The sequence below is a fragment of the Vigna radiata genome, chromosome 8, assembly GCF_000741045.1.
Source record: "Vigna radiata var. radiata cultivar VC1973A chromosome 8, Vradiata_ver6, whole genome shotgun sequence".
In the NCBI taxonomy this organism is placed as follows: Eukaryota; Viridiplantae; Streptophyta; class Magnoliopsida; order Fabales; family Fabaceae; genus Vigna; species Vigna radiata.
In genome coordinates, this window is record NC_028358.1 from 42,729,237 (window position 1) to 42,743,819 (window position 14,583).

Here is a 14,583-nt window from a genome sequence, read left to right on the forward strand (position 1 = left end):
CAGGTTATAATTATATGATCATAGTTAAAAAAAATTCATATATATACACACAAACACACACATGTATATTCTTTTTCATTTATTAAGCCAACAACAAATATTTTAACTTGTATTTTTTATGATTTTTTTCAAATTTGTTAAATTTGAACTATTATTTTATGGTGTAAATTAAACTCATGCTAAATATCCCTAACCTTTGACATTTCAATAAAAAAAGAGAGAACAAAACATGAGAATTACACCGTAAACATAATAAAAAAACATATAAAATATATTATGAAAAATATTTTAAATAATATATGAAAGTCACTTATACTATTTCCAACAAATAAAATTGACAAATATATCTGCATAATAATTCTTTTATAAAAAAACATAAAAACTTTGAAAATATTGTATTATTCATTAGTAATACCATAATCACATCTAACATGTAATTTAGCATAATTAACATAACAATATAAATCTATGCTTTGAAGAATTTAATAGTACTTTCTTTGGTAGTGTATGCATTAAAAAGTTAATTTCAAACTATTATTTTAAAGGTCACAAGTGTTTTCTATATAAGAGACAATAGGCTGCGAAGAAGTTGTTTTTTTTTTTTTTATTATTACCGCCTAAAAGAATACCTTCTAAAAAAAGAAATAGCTTGATATTCCTTGTTTTAATTAACTTATTTATTAATCTAACATTTTAACTCAAAGTTGTTATGGCTTTCTATTTTGTCCTTTCCCAGGCACCTTATCTAATACCGGCATGGATACGTGTCACTCCAGTCTACACTTCTGCAATTAAAACGACGTCGTTATTCTGTTGGGATACTTCAGCGTCGTTCAGAACACGCACTTCACACTTGGTCTCACAGTGAATACTTCAGACGGAAGATAAGAGACGATAATGGTGGGTTTTGGCGGGAAAAAAGTGCGCCAAATGGTTGTTGGTTTCGGCGGCAGTGGCTTCGGTCAGGTCGCTATCGCTGTCGCAGTTTCCTTCCTCGTCCGTGTCTTCTCCGCTCCCGGCCCTGCTCTCTCGCCGGATAATGACCCCGACGATACGCAGGAGAACGGTTCTGACGATGCCGAAGCTCCTGCCGCCGGAAAGGTCACACCGGTCACAATCAGATGGAGAAACATCAATTGCTGCCTTTCCGATAAATCCTCCAAGTCCGTGAGTTCCTGTTTCCTCCCGTTTTTGAATGCTACCTAACGCACTATTGATTAAGCTTGAGTATTACAGGCTTTGGATAATTATTGTAATTAATCTGTTAATCATTTCGTGACATGCAATCTGCATTTTGGTTGTACCTTCGACATTTGCATGTTGAATTTCATATCAACCTTTGTATTAGATGCTTAGTTTCATAGGGATTTGTTGATTTTTTTTTGGTTTATTTTTTATAATCTGGTGATCATTGGAAGGTGATGTTAATTAATAGGTGAGATTTCTGCTTAGAAATGTGAGTGGAGAAGCGAGGCCTGGAAGGTTATTAGCCATAATGGGACCTTCAGGTTCAGGGAAGACAACTTTGCTTAATGTTCTTGCGGGTCAGCTCACAGCATCTCCTCGGTTGCATTTGAGTGGCGTTTTGGAGTTTAATGGAAAGCCTGCTTCGAAGAACGCGTACAAGTATGCTCGTTTGGTTTATGAGTGTATTTGCTGTACTTTTAATGTTTTCAGTTGCATGCTGAGAAGAATAATTAAGATGCCTTTCAATATTGGTGTAGGTTTGCTTATGTGAGACAGGAGGATCTCTTTTTCTCGCAGCTCACTGTTCGGGAGACGTTGTCTCTTGCTACCGAACTTCAGCTTCCCAACATATCTTCTGCGGAAGAGAGGGATGAGTTCGTGAACACTCTCCTTTTCAAGCTAGGCTTGGTGAGATTGCTTTTGTATCCCGGAACCTGTTTAGTGCAAAGTGGTTACTACTAGTATGTTGGAATGTAGGAACAGTTTTAAATAGGCTATTCTATCAATCCTTTATATTATCCTTGAAGAGTGAATTTGGTGATCAACTACAAGTCTACAACTACAATTTATATTTAAATAAATTTTTTCAGCTTTCCTATTTCAGATTTATGATAGGAAATGTGTTCCACTTGCTGATAGTTGTTTTATACTGATGCTCCCTTTGGCATCTGTATGTTTTTTCTTCAAAAGGTTAGTTGTGCTGATACACGTGTTGGTGATGCAAAAGTTCGTGGAATTAGTGGTGGTGAAAAGAAACGCTTGTCCTTGGCGTGTGAACTGCTTGCTAGTCCATCTGTTATATTTTCCGATGAACCCACAACAGGTGATCACATACTTACAACATCTGCTTTTAAATTGAATTTAAACTTTGCATATGATATAGTCTAGGTGTGTGGCCGGTAATGCAAGAATATATGCTGCCTTTGAATTAATATTAAGAAATAGTTCAGGGAGATAAGTTTTGAACCAGAACTGGTTTTTCTAACATTGACATATACTTAAGGGATTTCTTGTGTTTTAATCTATACAACCATATTAGCATGCACAAATACACCTTTTCACCTTTCATGATTTTGTCACAAAATGTACCCCCACCTCCTTTATATATATATATATATATATATATATATATATATATATATATATATATATATATATATATATTTGATGTAATATTGTGCAAATGAATTTTTGCAGTTTATTGTTGCTTCCAAATGTGGTCAATTTTTACAGACTATTATCAGCTTTTTCACTTCGCCTATTTTGTCATAAAGTTGCTTTGTGTGCTTTCAGGACTTGATGCCTTCCAGGCTGAGAAAGTCATGGAAACTCTACAGCAACTTGCACAAGATGGTCATACTGTTATATGTTCTATACATCAGCCAAGAGGCTCAGTGTATAAAAAATTTGACGATATCATCTTGCTAACAGAGGGTTCACTAGTTTATGCTGGTCCTGCTCGTCATGAACCACTGACTTACTTCTCAAAATTTGGGTTATCCTCTTAATCTTATTAATATTATGCCATTATACATTCTCCATGCTGTGGGTTCTCTTAATTCTCAATATTATATTGCTTAAAACCTTTTATTTGGTAATTGACTTATTTATACTCAGTTGAGAACACGACCATTTTTGTCTATTATTTGGCAATATTAATTTAAATTGGTATACTTCTAGCAAAACCAAGAAATCCAGAGTAACAATATATTGGTTCCTTGGATCAATCCGAAATCACAATCACTATCTTTATAGCTGTAAATATCTGAATCAGAGTAAAAAGTAGCACATTGGAATAATTATTAAGAAGTGAACTTTATGCTTAACTTAATCTTATAAAACCAGTTTGCATAGTGAGGTTTGCTCTTAATTATATACTGTAGAATTGTGTTATCTCATGTGATTTCTAGTACACTTCTCATATTGAGGCAAATACATCTCGAGCGTAAAATTAGATATTTGTGGCTAGTCCAATAGCATCCCAATAATGGGTGGCATGATAGGTTAAACAAACAACAAATTTTGTTAGGATAAACATCTAAATAAATCTGATACTGTATTATGAAGTGAATTAGAATCTTGATTCAATTCTATAAAACTGACTTATAAGGTGAGTTTTGCACTCACTTATATATTATAAATTTGTCTTATTTCTAGGTGATGTGTGATTTCAACAATAATATTATATTATTTTGAAAGAATTTAGTAGACATATGTTGTCATTGTAAGTTTTTTGTTTTTTGTTTTTTTTTTTTTTACATTGTTAACCAATCATGACTCTCCTTGGTATGACTATAGGGTAATTATCATAAAATTTAGCAAGATTGCCTCATAATTGTAGTATGAAAAACCTTTAGATTACCTGTGTATATGTTATTTATTCTTTTATCTATGAATTTTTCCTCTTTTATGAGTAATTGTTGGGTAACTGTCCATGTAACAGGTACCAGTGCCCGGATCATGTAAATCCTGCTGAATTTTTGGCTGATCTCATATCCATAGACTACAGTTCTGCTGATAGTGTCTATACCTCTCAAAAAAGAATCGATGGTCTTATTGAGTCATTCTCGCAATTGTTATCAAGAGACATATACGCAACTCCAATTATTGTAAACGATCTCTCCAACAGTAGAAAGAAAATCACCCAGAGGGCGGCAGTAGGAAAGGAGAAAGGAATTTGGTGGAAGCAATTTTGGTTGCTCCTTAAAAGAGCATGGATGCAGGTCCTCCCTTTTTTAATTCTGTCTGTCTTCCTTAGGATGGGAGAACACGCATAAATTGCTTGATAGTACCCATAAAGTTTGCCTTGCACAAATTTAAGTATGTTGAGGTTTCCTTATGTCATTTGGCAAGATGTAATCACAAAAGTGGGATTACTATATATTGTTTTCATATCTGGTATCTTGAGTGGTTAAATTTTTTATTTTCTCCATATTAAAATTTCAACTTTTTTTGCTAGATTTATAGTGAAACGTATTTTTCATTCATTGGATTAATGGTTGTCTGGCTGATTAGTCTTCGCGAGATGCACCAACAAACAAAGTTCGGGCAAGGATGTCAATTGCATCAGCAATTATCTTTGGGTCAGTATTTTGGAGAATGGGAAATTCTCAGACTTCAATACAAGACAGAATGGGATTGCTTCAGGTATGTGATGTTCTTGTTTCGTGTTGCTTGTTTCTCATATTTCCTTGCTGCTAACATACATTGCAGAACAACAAAGAAACGTTTCTATGCTACATATGCAATTTTATTATACAATGTGGTGGCAACCATAGATAGAATATGGTGTTTCAGATAGGTAACAGGAAAGGAAGAAAGAACATAATGCTGCAGTTATTGGTGATTGAATTTCAAACAAAAACATTGAGGAACTCTCCTTGTGGTCGTTTCCCTTTCAGCTTTTACTAAGGGTTACCCTGTTCACAACTTGCCAATGCTCTGTTCTCCAAAACTAATAAAACTGAAGGACCTTTAGACCTTTCATTTCTCTACTCATCCTTCTACTAGTCCTATCTAAATGTCAATGCTAACTTTTTTTGGCTCTCTGAATTTTGGCATAGATACCTGTCTGCAAGTATGTACCTGTGTTTTGAGCATACTCAACACGTGAATAAACCACATATATCTGATAAACTGTTCGTTAGAATGCGAAGCTAGTGATCCTATGTTTTCCAACTATTTTTAGATACTTGAGGAGGTGCTAATTGATGGTATGAAATAGTTGATAGAAAAAATTGAACATAGCAATAAGATAGTAACGATAGAGTAACCATGTTACCTTGATTGATTATTATTTCATGATGTAAACAGGTAAGTTCCAAGGAGAAAAATGAAAAATATGTAATTTGGTATTTCTGTCATAAGATGTTCTCTTATCGCCACCAAATTTATTTATTTGTCGTGTTAGTTTAATTGATTTTGTAAGGTCAAATTCATAAAATAACAGTGTGATTTTTGCTTGTTGACAAAAATAAAAATATTATGGGGGCCACAAATTAATTGAACAGGGACAGTGTATCCAAAATCTAGAACACTTGACTATTTGACTTCCATCTTTTATCTTATAATTGTCTTGACGATCACTTTGAAATGCTTTCAACCCAAATCTTGTTATGTTACCAACATGACAATTTCAGTTGGCTAAGTTTTCTTTGCTCAATTACTTGGTGAGGCTCACAGGTTACTGCAATAAACACAGCTATGGCTGCTCTCACAAAGACGGTAGGTGTGTTTCCAAAGGAACGGGCAATTGTAGATAGAGAACGTGCTAAAGGTTCCTATTCCTTGGGTCCCTATCTGTTCTCAAAATTGTTGGCTGAGCTTCCCATTGGAGCAGCATTTCCATTAATGTTTGGTACTGTTTTGTATCCAATGGCACGCCTTCATCCTACCTTGCAGAGGTCAGTTTCTATCTTGGCCTCTTCAAGCTATATAGTTTGAATCAAATTTTCATATTTTACATTTTGTTGGGATAGTAGATTGAAAGCTTCTATAAATTTTTGTACAAAGAGGACCGTCAAATGTGCATGACTTTCTAAGCTGTCCTTCACAATCCATAATTGCCCTTCTTTCATTTTTGAGGATTATTTTTATTTCAGTTCTAAAGGCTGTAGCAGGGGTATACACACACATAGGGCGTGCCCAATGAATGTCCTTCCCTCTTTCTCTTGATCTTTTTGTTGTATTCATTATAAAAAGAAAAATAATGCAAGGCACAATGGGTGAAAAGTTTATCCTTTGTCAGCATCTGTTCAATGTCCTTTTTTCTGCCTTTATTCTCTTGAGGGCTTTATTCCTGTTAATTCTTCCCATCTCTTAAAATTAACTTCTTAGTTTGGTGTTTTAGATTTGGAAAGTTCTGTGGCATTGTCACTATGGAATCTTTTGCCGCATCTGCTATGGGTCTCACTGTTGGTGCTATGGTTCCAACGACTGAAGCAGCAATGGCAGTAGGTCCCTCTCTGATGACAGTTTTTATTGTTTTCGGAGGCTACTATGTCAATCCTGAGAATACCCCAATCATTTTCCGCTGGATTCCTAATGTTTCTCTGATTAGATGGTAAGCTCAGTTCTGATTTATGAGTTAGGAAGGGGAGTTAACTTCAACTATATAGCTTGTGCTAAAAAACATAACTTGATTGAGCTAAATATCCTTGCAGAGTTTAATAATGGTTTCATTTGCTTTGATACTAATGATTACCAAATTGATTTCTGCACACTTTCAGGGCTTTTCAGGGACTTTCTATCAATGAATTTAGTGGTCTTCAATTTGACCATCAACATTCATTTGATATTCAAACTGGAGAGCAGGTGAGAATAGAATCATGAATCTTTTCATTTCAATTTGAATTAAGGTCAGGTTTGATAGAAATGGAAAAAAAAGAGAGGATATATTGAGACCTTTGGACATCAAAACTTTAGAGAAATCTTATGAAGTATTTAAAAAGGCAAGTGAAGCAGGGAAACATGGTTCCTTTTGGGCTTTTGACTAATATGTACAAGTGAGGGAGGAAGAAAAGTCCTGTCTGAAAAAAGAGACCAGTTACCATCAGTTTTGAATGAACTTATAATTTTTAATGTTACTGACCTATAGTTGTTGCTTGAGTAGTAATGTTTTAATTCTCTCTCCATTAAATGGTAATTTTAGAATATTAACCTGGACTTATAATATGCTCTCACTCACTCAACCATTATTTCTGTTTAAATTGAAATTAAATTGTGATCTGTTGTCATATCTTGGGTAACTGTTACTGGAATATATACTACCACACAATAATACAAATTACCTATCTGCATTTCCGCTGTTAGAATATGTGGAAAGAGTGATAGTTTATTTATTTTCTATGCGCTTTCTTGGATGCTGATCCAACTCAATTTGGTATTCCCTTCCCTTTTTCACAGGCGCTAGAGCGAATTTCCTTTGGGAAAAGTAGGATCAGGGATACGGTGATAGCACAAAATAGAATACTACTATTTTGGTATTGCACCACCTATCTTCTCCTCGAGAAAAACAAACCCAAATACCAGCTACTTGAAACCCCTATTGACGACAACGAGCCGCGTTTAAAACTTGAGGAGCTCAATTCTGAACAAGCTGATCAGACACTTGAAGCTCCGCCAGTTGGCCAAGTTGATTCCAACCAGGCCCCTGAGTCACCTGGAGTAGATCTTGTTGGCCCTTTTGTCCTCGAAGGTTTGTAATCAGCTGGGCCTACTGCTGTTCATATCAGATATTCATCTATTTATTGATTTATCTAATACAGGTGCTAAGTAGAAAGATACCTTTGCAAAGGATGACCAGCAAATACTGAGACAGTAAGCCGTTTCCTATAGAACAAGACCACAAACACAATGTGATAATTGGACAACGAAAACATCAGCTAATGCTTACAGGATGTTAGTTTTGGGCCGAATTACAGGCTTTTAGATGTCTTAATAAAAAGCGATGGGGTATAATTTGGGACTGTCTCATGTTGGGTCATTTGATTACAGTGTTTATTTTCATTCAATGATCAGAGATTACGTTGAATCATCCATGAGTTGGGTTTTTCTTGACTGTTACTACCGTGACTAACAATTTGTCAAAATTGAGGTTGGTCACAGTTTTTTTTTTTTCTTTCGATGAACTTAGTTTTGAATTACATTGGTGTAATTGATCATTTCTTCCTACGTAAGTTGTGGGTTTATTTTCCATTTTCTTTCCCGTTGATAACGCGGCTTTTTTTCCAGTTACTAATATGATATTTGAAGGGAGAAAATGAACGAAAAACTCTGCCGCTGATAAAAATTCAGAAGACAACAACGAAACGGGAATCGAAATTACTCTCTTTTTACCGATTGGATTAAAGGAGAGGAATGGAAAATAACTACTTAAGAAGGAGACGCGTGTAAAAATAAATTTTGTTTTTAGTTAATGGAAAGGATGGAAAGATAAAAAACAAAAAATAGATAAAAGTAATTTAGTTTACATTCCCAAAAAAAGTTTGTACAGTTGAAATGATAGTTCATTTGTTGTTTTTTTTTTTTTTGTTTAACACAAATAAGAAAATCATTTTGAAAGGAATACTCTTAATTAATCAGAAATTGCAATAAACCTGAATTTGAGTGTTTCTATTAAAAAATTGACAAGTTCAGTATAAGCAATAACTTATGAGAGGATGATGATATAGAATCGTGTTATAATTTCAGTGTATATGTCTATTATTTTCTCAACTTATAGGTGGGTTATTAAAGTATTTTTAATTTGAATATTTAATTAGGACAATTTTTAATGATTCATGTTCTAATTTTCATTAAAAGAATCAAACTTTCCTTTTAAAATTCTTCTTCTGTATCGTTTTCTTTTATTTTCCGTAGAATTAAACAGATCACGGGACGTTAAATAGCTATTTCCCGTCCCCAAAGATTTGACCACTGTTACAGTCATGGTGGTATCACGACTTCAATTTATCAATCTGCGTTGATTTTTTTTTTTACTTTTTACTTGTTTAATTCCCGAATCACACGTATACTATTCTTACAATATCATTTTACTTTAAAATTTATTAAATAAAGCTGCCACGTCAAAAACAAAACAAAAATGAATAGAGTCATTTGAAGCGTCAGCGTTCAAATAATTTAATTTAATATTGTAGCGTAGCTCTTCGGCTTGGCCCCATTATCGATCATCCTATGATTAGCTATTTTTATTTGATTTAAAAATTGAAGTGTCTTCCAAATTGCAATATATTAAGGCCATAATGTTGGGCAGTTATGTATACAAGAAACAGAACAAAAGTTATTCAAGACAAGAAGGTTCTCTTAACGTACGAAACATTCAACTTGAAATCGATGTGCACGCTACCCTCTGCCGTAATTCCCAATCTTTCTTTCTTCGAATCTTCCTTCTACGCCCATTCCTCCACTCCACCGTCCTCCCTTTTCCTTAACCTCCAATATCACTTCCCCATGTTATTTTACACACACTTATAAATAACGCATTGCATTCTCATCCCCATAATAACATTCCCTTTGACCATTTTCAAGTTCTAAAAAATGCAAGCAACCTCTCTATGTTCCCATGTCTTCTTATCAAACCCTCTTTCACGACAACACAAGGTGTTCTCTAGGAGCTTAATCTGTGCATCAAAAAGTGACTCCTTTGGGCACCACTACGAGGGGAAGATGGTGGACGACAACATGATCCTTCTCAGAATGCGAATTCGAGAGATTGAGATGCTGGAAACGAAGGGTAAGGCTTCTTCCGCCTGGAACGAATGGGAGAAAAAGTACTTCCAGAATTACGATTCAGATGTATGTGAAGCCGTTGGAGTGTTGCAAAGAGTGTTAATGAACACTAGACCTTCTTTTGCACTTGCCACATTCGCTCTTCTTATGCTAACCACGTCAATGTCAATGTTGCAACTTGCGTTTCATCTTGTAGGGTTTGCTAAGGGAATCCTATGATTGAATAGAAACAAATATTCTTCTTTGAAATATTAAAAAATAAAATATTAAATTAAAGAAAGTATGAATTTCACGTAACTTCAAAAAGAAAACGTAATCGGAAACAACATATACAATTTTAATTGATCCTTATTCTATAAACATCTCACGCAACCTATTCTAAGCATATATTTAATTTCGTAGAATTATATATGGCGTGTGTTTTTTCCTGAAAGAGAAAGTTTCGTGATTGGAAACAGTAACAGGTTCATAAAGCAAGCATTTCAAATTTCATAAAATTATTATTTAAACAAGTAAGAAGAAATGGGAACTTACATCAATTAATATTTTTATGTGTCACAACTTCAAAGAAATATATGAAAAAGTAGAGTTATTCTAGAATGGTGAGTTTGGTGAATTAACCCATTCTTTCATTGTTTGTTTCATGTTGTTTAAGATTGTAGAGAATGTCAATTTTTCTAGTCTCTCAGACAACGTGCATGGCTCTAATTATGAGCAGCTTTCTCTACAAAACTTCGTTTCTTCCTCAAAATCCAACTCTAACCCAATAATATAGGCTATGGAGTGGGTGCTTTCATAAAACTTAATGTCTTATATTAGTTAAAATCGAGTTGAAAAAAATTGACTAATGATTTTATGATATATCTAAATTTTTTACATTCATCTAACATTATTTTTATTTTTTATTATTATTTTTTTTGAAATAATACAAAAAATTATTTTTTATAATCATTTTATTCTTATAATCTGTGTCAAATAAATATAAAAGTATATTACGATATTATTAATAAAAAAAAATATTAGGCTGGTAAGAATAATTCAATTATATTAGTTATAAAAGTTATTAAAATGAAAAGAATGTGTCAATAACTCGTAAGGTCTATTTTTATTAAAATAAAATTGAAAAGACTTATAAAAGTTGTACTTTCACAAACCCACATATATCATGGTCAAAAACACTTCGAAATATCATAAAATAAGAGTAAACAACACATTCTAAAAATTTATTAATATATGTCATGAGTTAAAAAATGTTAAATATGAAGTGGGGTTGACAATTTTTATTTTTCTATTTTGAAGCCAGAAAACTGCTCGTGCCGACTAGAATATACATACATATACATATACATATATATATATATATATATATATATATATATATATACTATTTTTTCAACAAAGGATTATAGCCACAAAACTATAAATATATGTTCCCTTCACTTTGACAATTTGTAGTACACGTTTTAATTTCAAAGAGACTACCTCGATTATCTGTATTCAAATAATTAATGTTGCTACTTAGAAGTCAACACCTCTGACTTTATAAATTGAGTATTTTTTTTTTTTATATATAAAGGTTTTGGTTTGAGTTCTTTCAGTTTTCAATTAAATAAAAATACGACCACTACTAAAATTTAAGAAAAAACATAACTTAAAAGGCAGGCATAGGCATTCCAAGTTTTGAATTATACAATTACAAATTCCAAAAGCATTCTTATTTAAATATTTATTCTAATTGATAATATTAATGTTTTCAATTTTATACAAGATCGTCTAATTATGAGGAGTGATTATTTAGTAAGAAAAATATTGAACTACTTTTAAAGTCATACATGTGTATTCCACACATCACTTCTGATGGTGATATCTTTTAAAAAATATTTTTTATACTACAGTGACTGTTCAAAAATAAATTATATCGTATTAAAATTGTTAAAATCAAATTTATTAAACTTCACCATGTTTATCATATTTATAAAATAATAAATGTTAGCCTCTTAGTTAGTCTCATCACACAATACCGACAAGAGTTTAATGATTATGCAGGGTTAATATAAAATATTTTAATAACATTAGCCGTGTCTGTATTTGTAATTTTTTAAATATTTAAATGTGTAAAAAACAAAATAATACTATATATAAAGTTTCAATTTTTAATATAATAGAAAAACACTTTAATAAAAGTAATTACTTCACAAAAGAATATCGAAATAATCTTTTATAATTAAAGATGAAAGAAATATAAAAGTAATATATATATATATATATATATATATATATATATATATAGATAGATAGATAGATATATGTTCATGCCCAACATAATTTGGTGTTTCAATTAATATTCTCATTTAATGTCATGGTGGATCCATAAATAGGAACCTTCATCAATCATCATCAACCATACGCAACACACTTAATACTATAATTTACTCATAGATAAGATGCAGAGAACCTGAACCTAAATAAAACACTGAATCAAAGTTGACATTAACAATCCAAATCGCCGACATAATTCTTTTTTTTTTCTTTTTCTTTTCTTATAATAAAAGTCAAGCCTACCCTATATCCCTTTGCCCCCACCATCTAAATTCTTATTTTTTTTCTTCTATTTAATTATATATATTTTTACACCATTCATATTTTGAATTTATTAAAAAAAAATTAATAAATCTTTCATCTTTATATAATATTTTAATATTCTATTTTATCAAATAAAACTTACACTCACATTCGAATTTGCACCACCATTATCCAATTACGCATTTAGACTGTTTTTCTTCATCACGCTATATGATGTTGTGGAGACAAGTTTATCGTTCTCAATTATGTTGTATTGCTGTTTCTTCCACAACTCAAATATTGGTGGACAGAGTTACTGTCAAAGAGAGACTTTTATACGTATTTACAAAGGATGTTTTTAAGTTGTAAACATCAAAATAACAGTGGCTATTACAAAGAAAGCCTTTATTTTATAATATCCATAATAAAATTTGTGTTACATTTTACATTCTCTTGATCACTTTGTATCACATTAGTTTCTGCTACATCGAATCACACACCTACAGGTTGTGCTTTAAAATAGTACAAGTCAACAACGCTGCATCCCATTAATCTACAAAGAAGTTCGAGGAACTTCACGATTACTCCATTTTCCACAGACACGCGTCACCTTTTGCTTCATCCATATAATATCACTTCTTCCTACGAACGAATCCAGCTACACTCTAGAAACGCGCTTTTACCAAGACATTAATTAACCGTGGTTTAAAATAAACACGTTTTTGGCCGCATAAGGTCTTTCCGTTGCAAAAAGTGGTATAATCTAATGAGCCAGACAAACAGAACCTTCTCCCAATGCCTATAAATATAACATCATTCCTCTTCCACTCCCATCACCAAATCAATACCATACAACCAAACTTTACATAAAAAATATGCAACCAACTTGTTTGATCAATTCCTCACGAATCTTCTTCCATCCATTTTCATCTTCAAAGTCATGTTGTAGTGGTGGCAGAAAAAGTATCTGTTTATCTCCGATTAAGGCTTCGATGAGAGGTTCAGCAGATCAGAACTTCAGTGGAAGGTTGGTGGATGAGGGCATGATAACACTGAGGAAGAGGATCCATGAGATGAACATGATAGAGAGGAACTACGAGCCACCTTCAGATTGGATGGATTGGGAGAAACGCTATTATACAAAGTATGACTCCATCATTTGTGAAGCACTGGGAGTTTTGCAGACCCAGTTGATGAATACTAGGCCTAGTTTCGCTCTTGGAGCCATGGCTTTGGTTGCAATCAGTGTTCCAACTTCTTCTGCTGTCGCTTTCTTTCATTTCGTTCACTTCGCCAAGGCTGTTCTTGCTGGAGTTCATCCCTCCTAGACCACAACATTTTTCATTACATCTGTTGAATAGTGGTTTCATATTTCGAAAAACCATTCAATTCATCTCAATTATAAATAATAGATTTTCATTAATTTTACCTATACAACTCGTGAATTGACTCTCTTTGTCACTGTGATCAGTTGCTTTTACTTGAAGAATATGTCTTCATCATCATCAGATTCCTAAATAATGCAGTTATATATTAAAAAATGTTGAAGATGATATGATGAAATTTTCTTACCGACTCAAAAGGAAAATACACAATAAGAAAAGGGTGTTTCTTACTTTCTTTCCCATATGCATGTTACTTTTATTAGTTTATTTTTGTTATGAAAATGATATTTCAAGCGATATATAGATCGAGTCTCTTCAAAGGTATGTTTTGAAAATGTAATTCCAGATAATATATTCGAATTGGGAACTCTGCGAATTTAGAAACGAAAGGAGGAATGGCTTTTCTATTTCGAAAAGCGTTTGGTTAGGTTAAGAGAAAGAATAGAAAAAGAATAACATTAAGCTGATGCAGAAAAAAAAAATAAAACAAAGGGAGTAGCAAGTTGGTAAGGTAGGAATTAGTTAAGAATAATGTAGATAAATTATTTGAAAATTATGTGTGATTTGATTCACATAAATTATCTCATTAGCTTCAAGCAAATAATTTTAATTAATTATATATAATTGTAGTCGATTATTCTATAACAACTTTTATGATATTTAACTGATTATTCTTTTCTTTTTTTGACAAAAAGCTAAAAAAATAAAATTTTAATTAATTTGAATGGTATATATTCGTTACTCAACTTTTTTTTCCTTGATAATTAAAAAATAAAATCTATATTAAATTATTGAACAGTGATTATATGAAATCCGAATCAACATTACCTGTCTCCCTCTTTGTCGTAGTTTATTGTAAATAACAAATTAGGGCTTTACTTATATGATCTTTTATATTATTAAATTTTATATTGATTAGAGACGTCACCATAGATTTTAA

At 32.4% G+C, this 14,583-nt stretch overlaps 3 protein-coding genes across 3 annotated transcripts; all 3 read left to right on the forward strand.

Moving 5' to 3' along the window:
* Positions 1–763: 763 nt before the first annotated feature.
* LOC106772136 (ABC transporter G family member 7) lies at positions 764–8,163 on the forward strand. Its single transcript, XM_014658329.2, has 12 exons — positions 764–1,167; positions 1,436–1,626; positions 1,725–1,875; positions 2,158–2,290; positions 2,761–2,962; positions 3,911–4,190; positions 4,483–4,614; positions 5,650–5,870; positions 6,317–6,529; positions 6,696–6,780; positions 7,372–7,663; positions 7,734–8,163. The coding sequence occupies exons 1-12, from the start codon at positions 898–900 to the stop codon at positions 7,742–7,744; spliced, it is 2,181 nt and encodes a 726-aa protein (XP_014513815.1). The 5' UTR covers positions 764–897; the 3' UTR covers positions 7,745–8,163.
* A 1,044-nt stretch (positions 8,164–9,207) lies between these two features.
* LOC106771635 lies at positions 9,208–9,972 on the forward strand. The gene has a single exon (XM_014657631.2). The coding sequence runs from the start codon at positions 9,505–9,507 to the stop codon at positions 9,913–9,915; it is 411 nt and encodes a 136-aa protein (XP_014513117.1). The 5' UTR covers positions 9,208–9,504; the 3' UTR covers positions 9,916–9,972.
* Positions 9,973–12,708: 2,736 nt separating this feature from the next.
* Positions 12,709–13,695, forward strand: LOC106771386. The gene has a single exon (XM_014657358.2). It carries the CDS (start codon positions 13,134–13,136, stop codon positions 13,584–13,586), a length of 453 nt encoding a protein of 150 aa, XP_014512844.1. The 5' UTR covers positions 12,709–13,133; the 3' UTR covers positions 13,587–13,695.
* The last annotated feature ends 888 nt before the right edge of the window (positions 13,696–14,583 follow it).

Bases quoted from the DNA above. Each gene is read 5' to 3' on its own strand.
- LOC106771386 (XM_014657358.2), top strand. From the start codon at position 13,134: ATGCAACCAACTTGTTTGATCAATTCCTCACGAATCTTCTTCCATCCA.
- LOC106772136 (XM_014658329.2), top strand. From the start codon at position 898: ATGGTGGGTTTTGGCGGGAAAAAAGTGCGCCAAATGGTTGTTGGTTTC. The intron at 2,963-3,910 runs GTTATCCTCTTA...TCCATGTAACAG, and splicing joins ACTTACTTCTCAAAATTTGG to GTACCAGTGCCCGGATCATG. The intron at 4,615-5,649 runs GTATGTGATGTT...TGAGGCTCACAG, and splicing joins ACAGAATGGGATTGCTTCAG to GTTACTGCAATAAACACAGC.
- LOC106771635 (XM_014657631.2), top strand. From the start codon at position 9,505: ATGCAAGCAACCTCTCTATGTTCCCATGTCTTCTTATCAAACCCTCTT.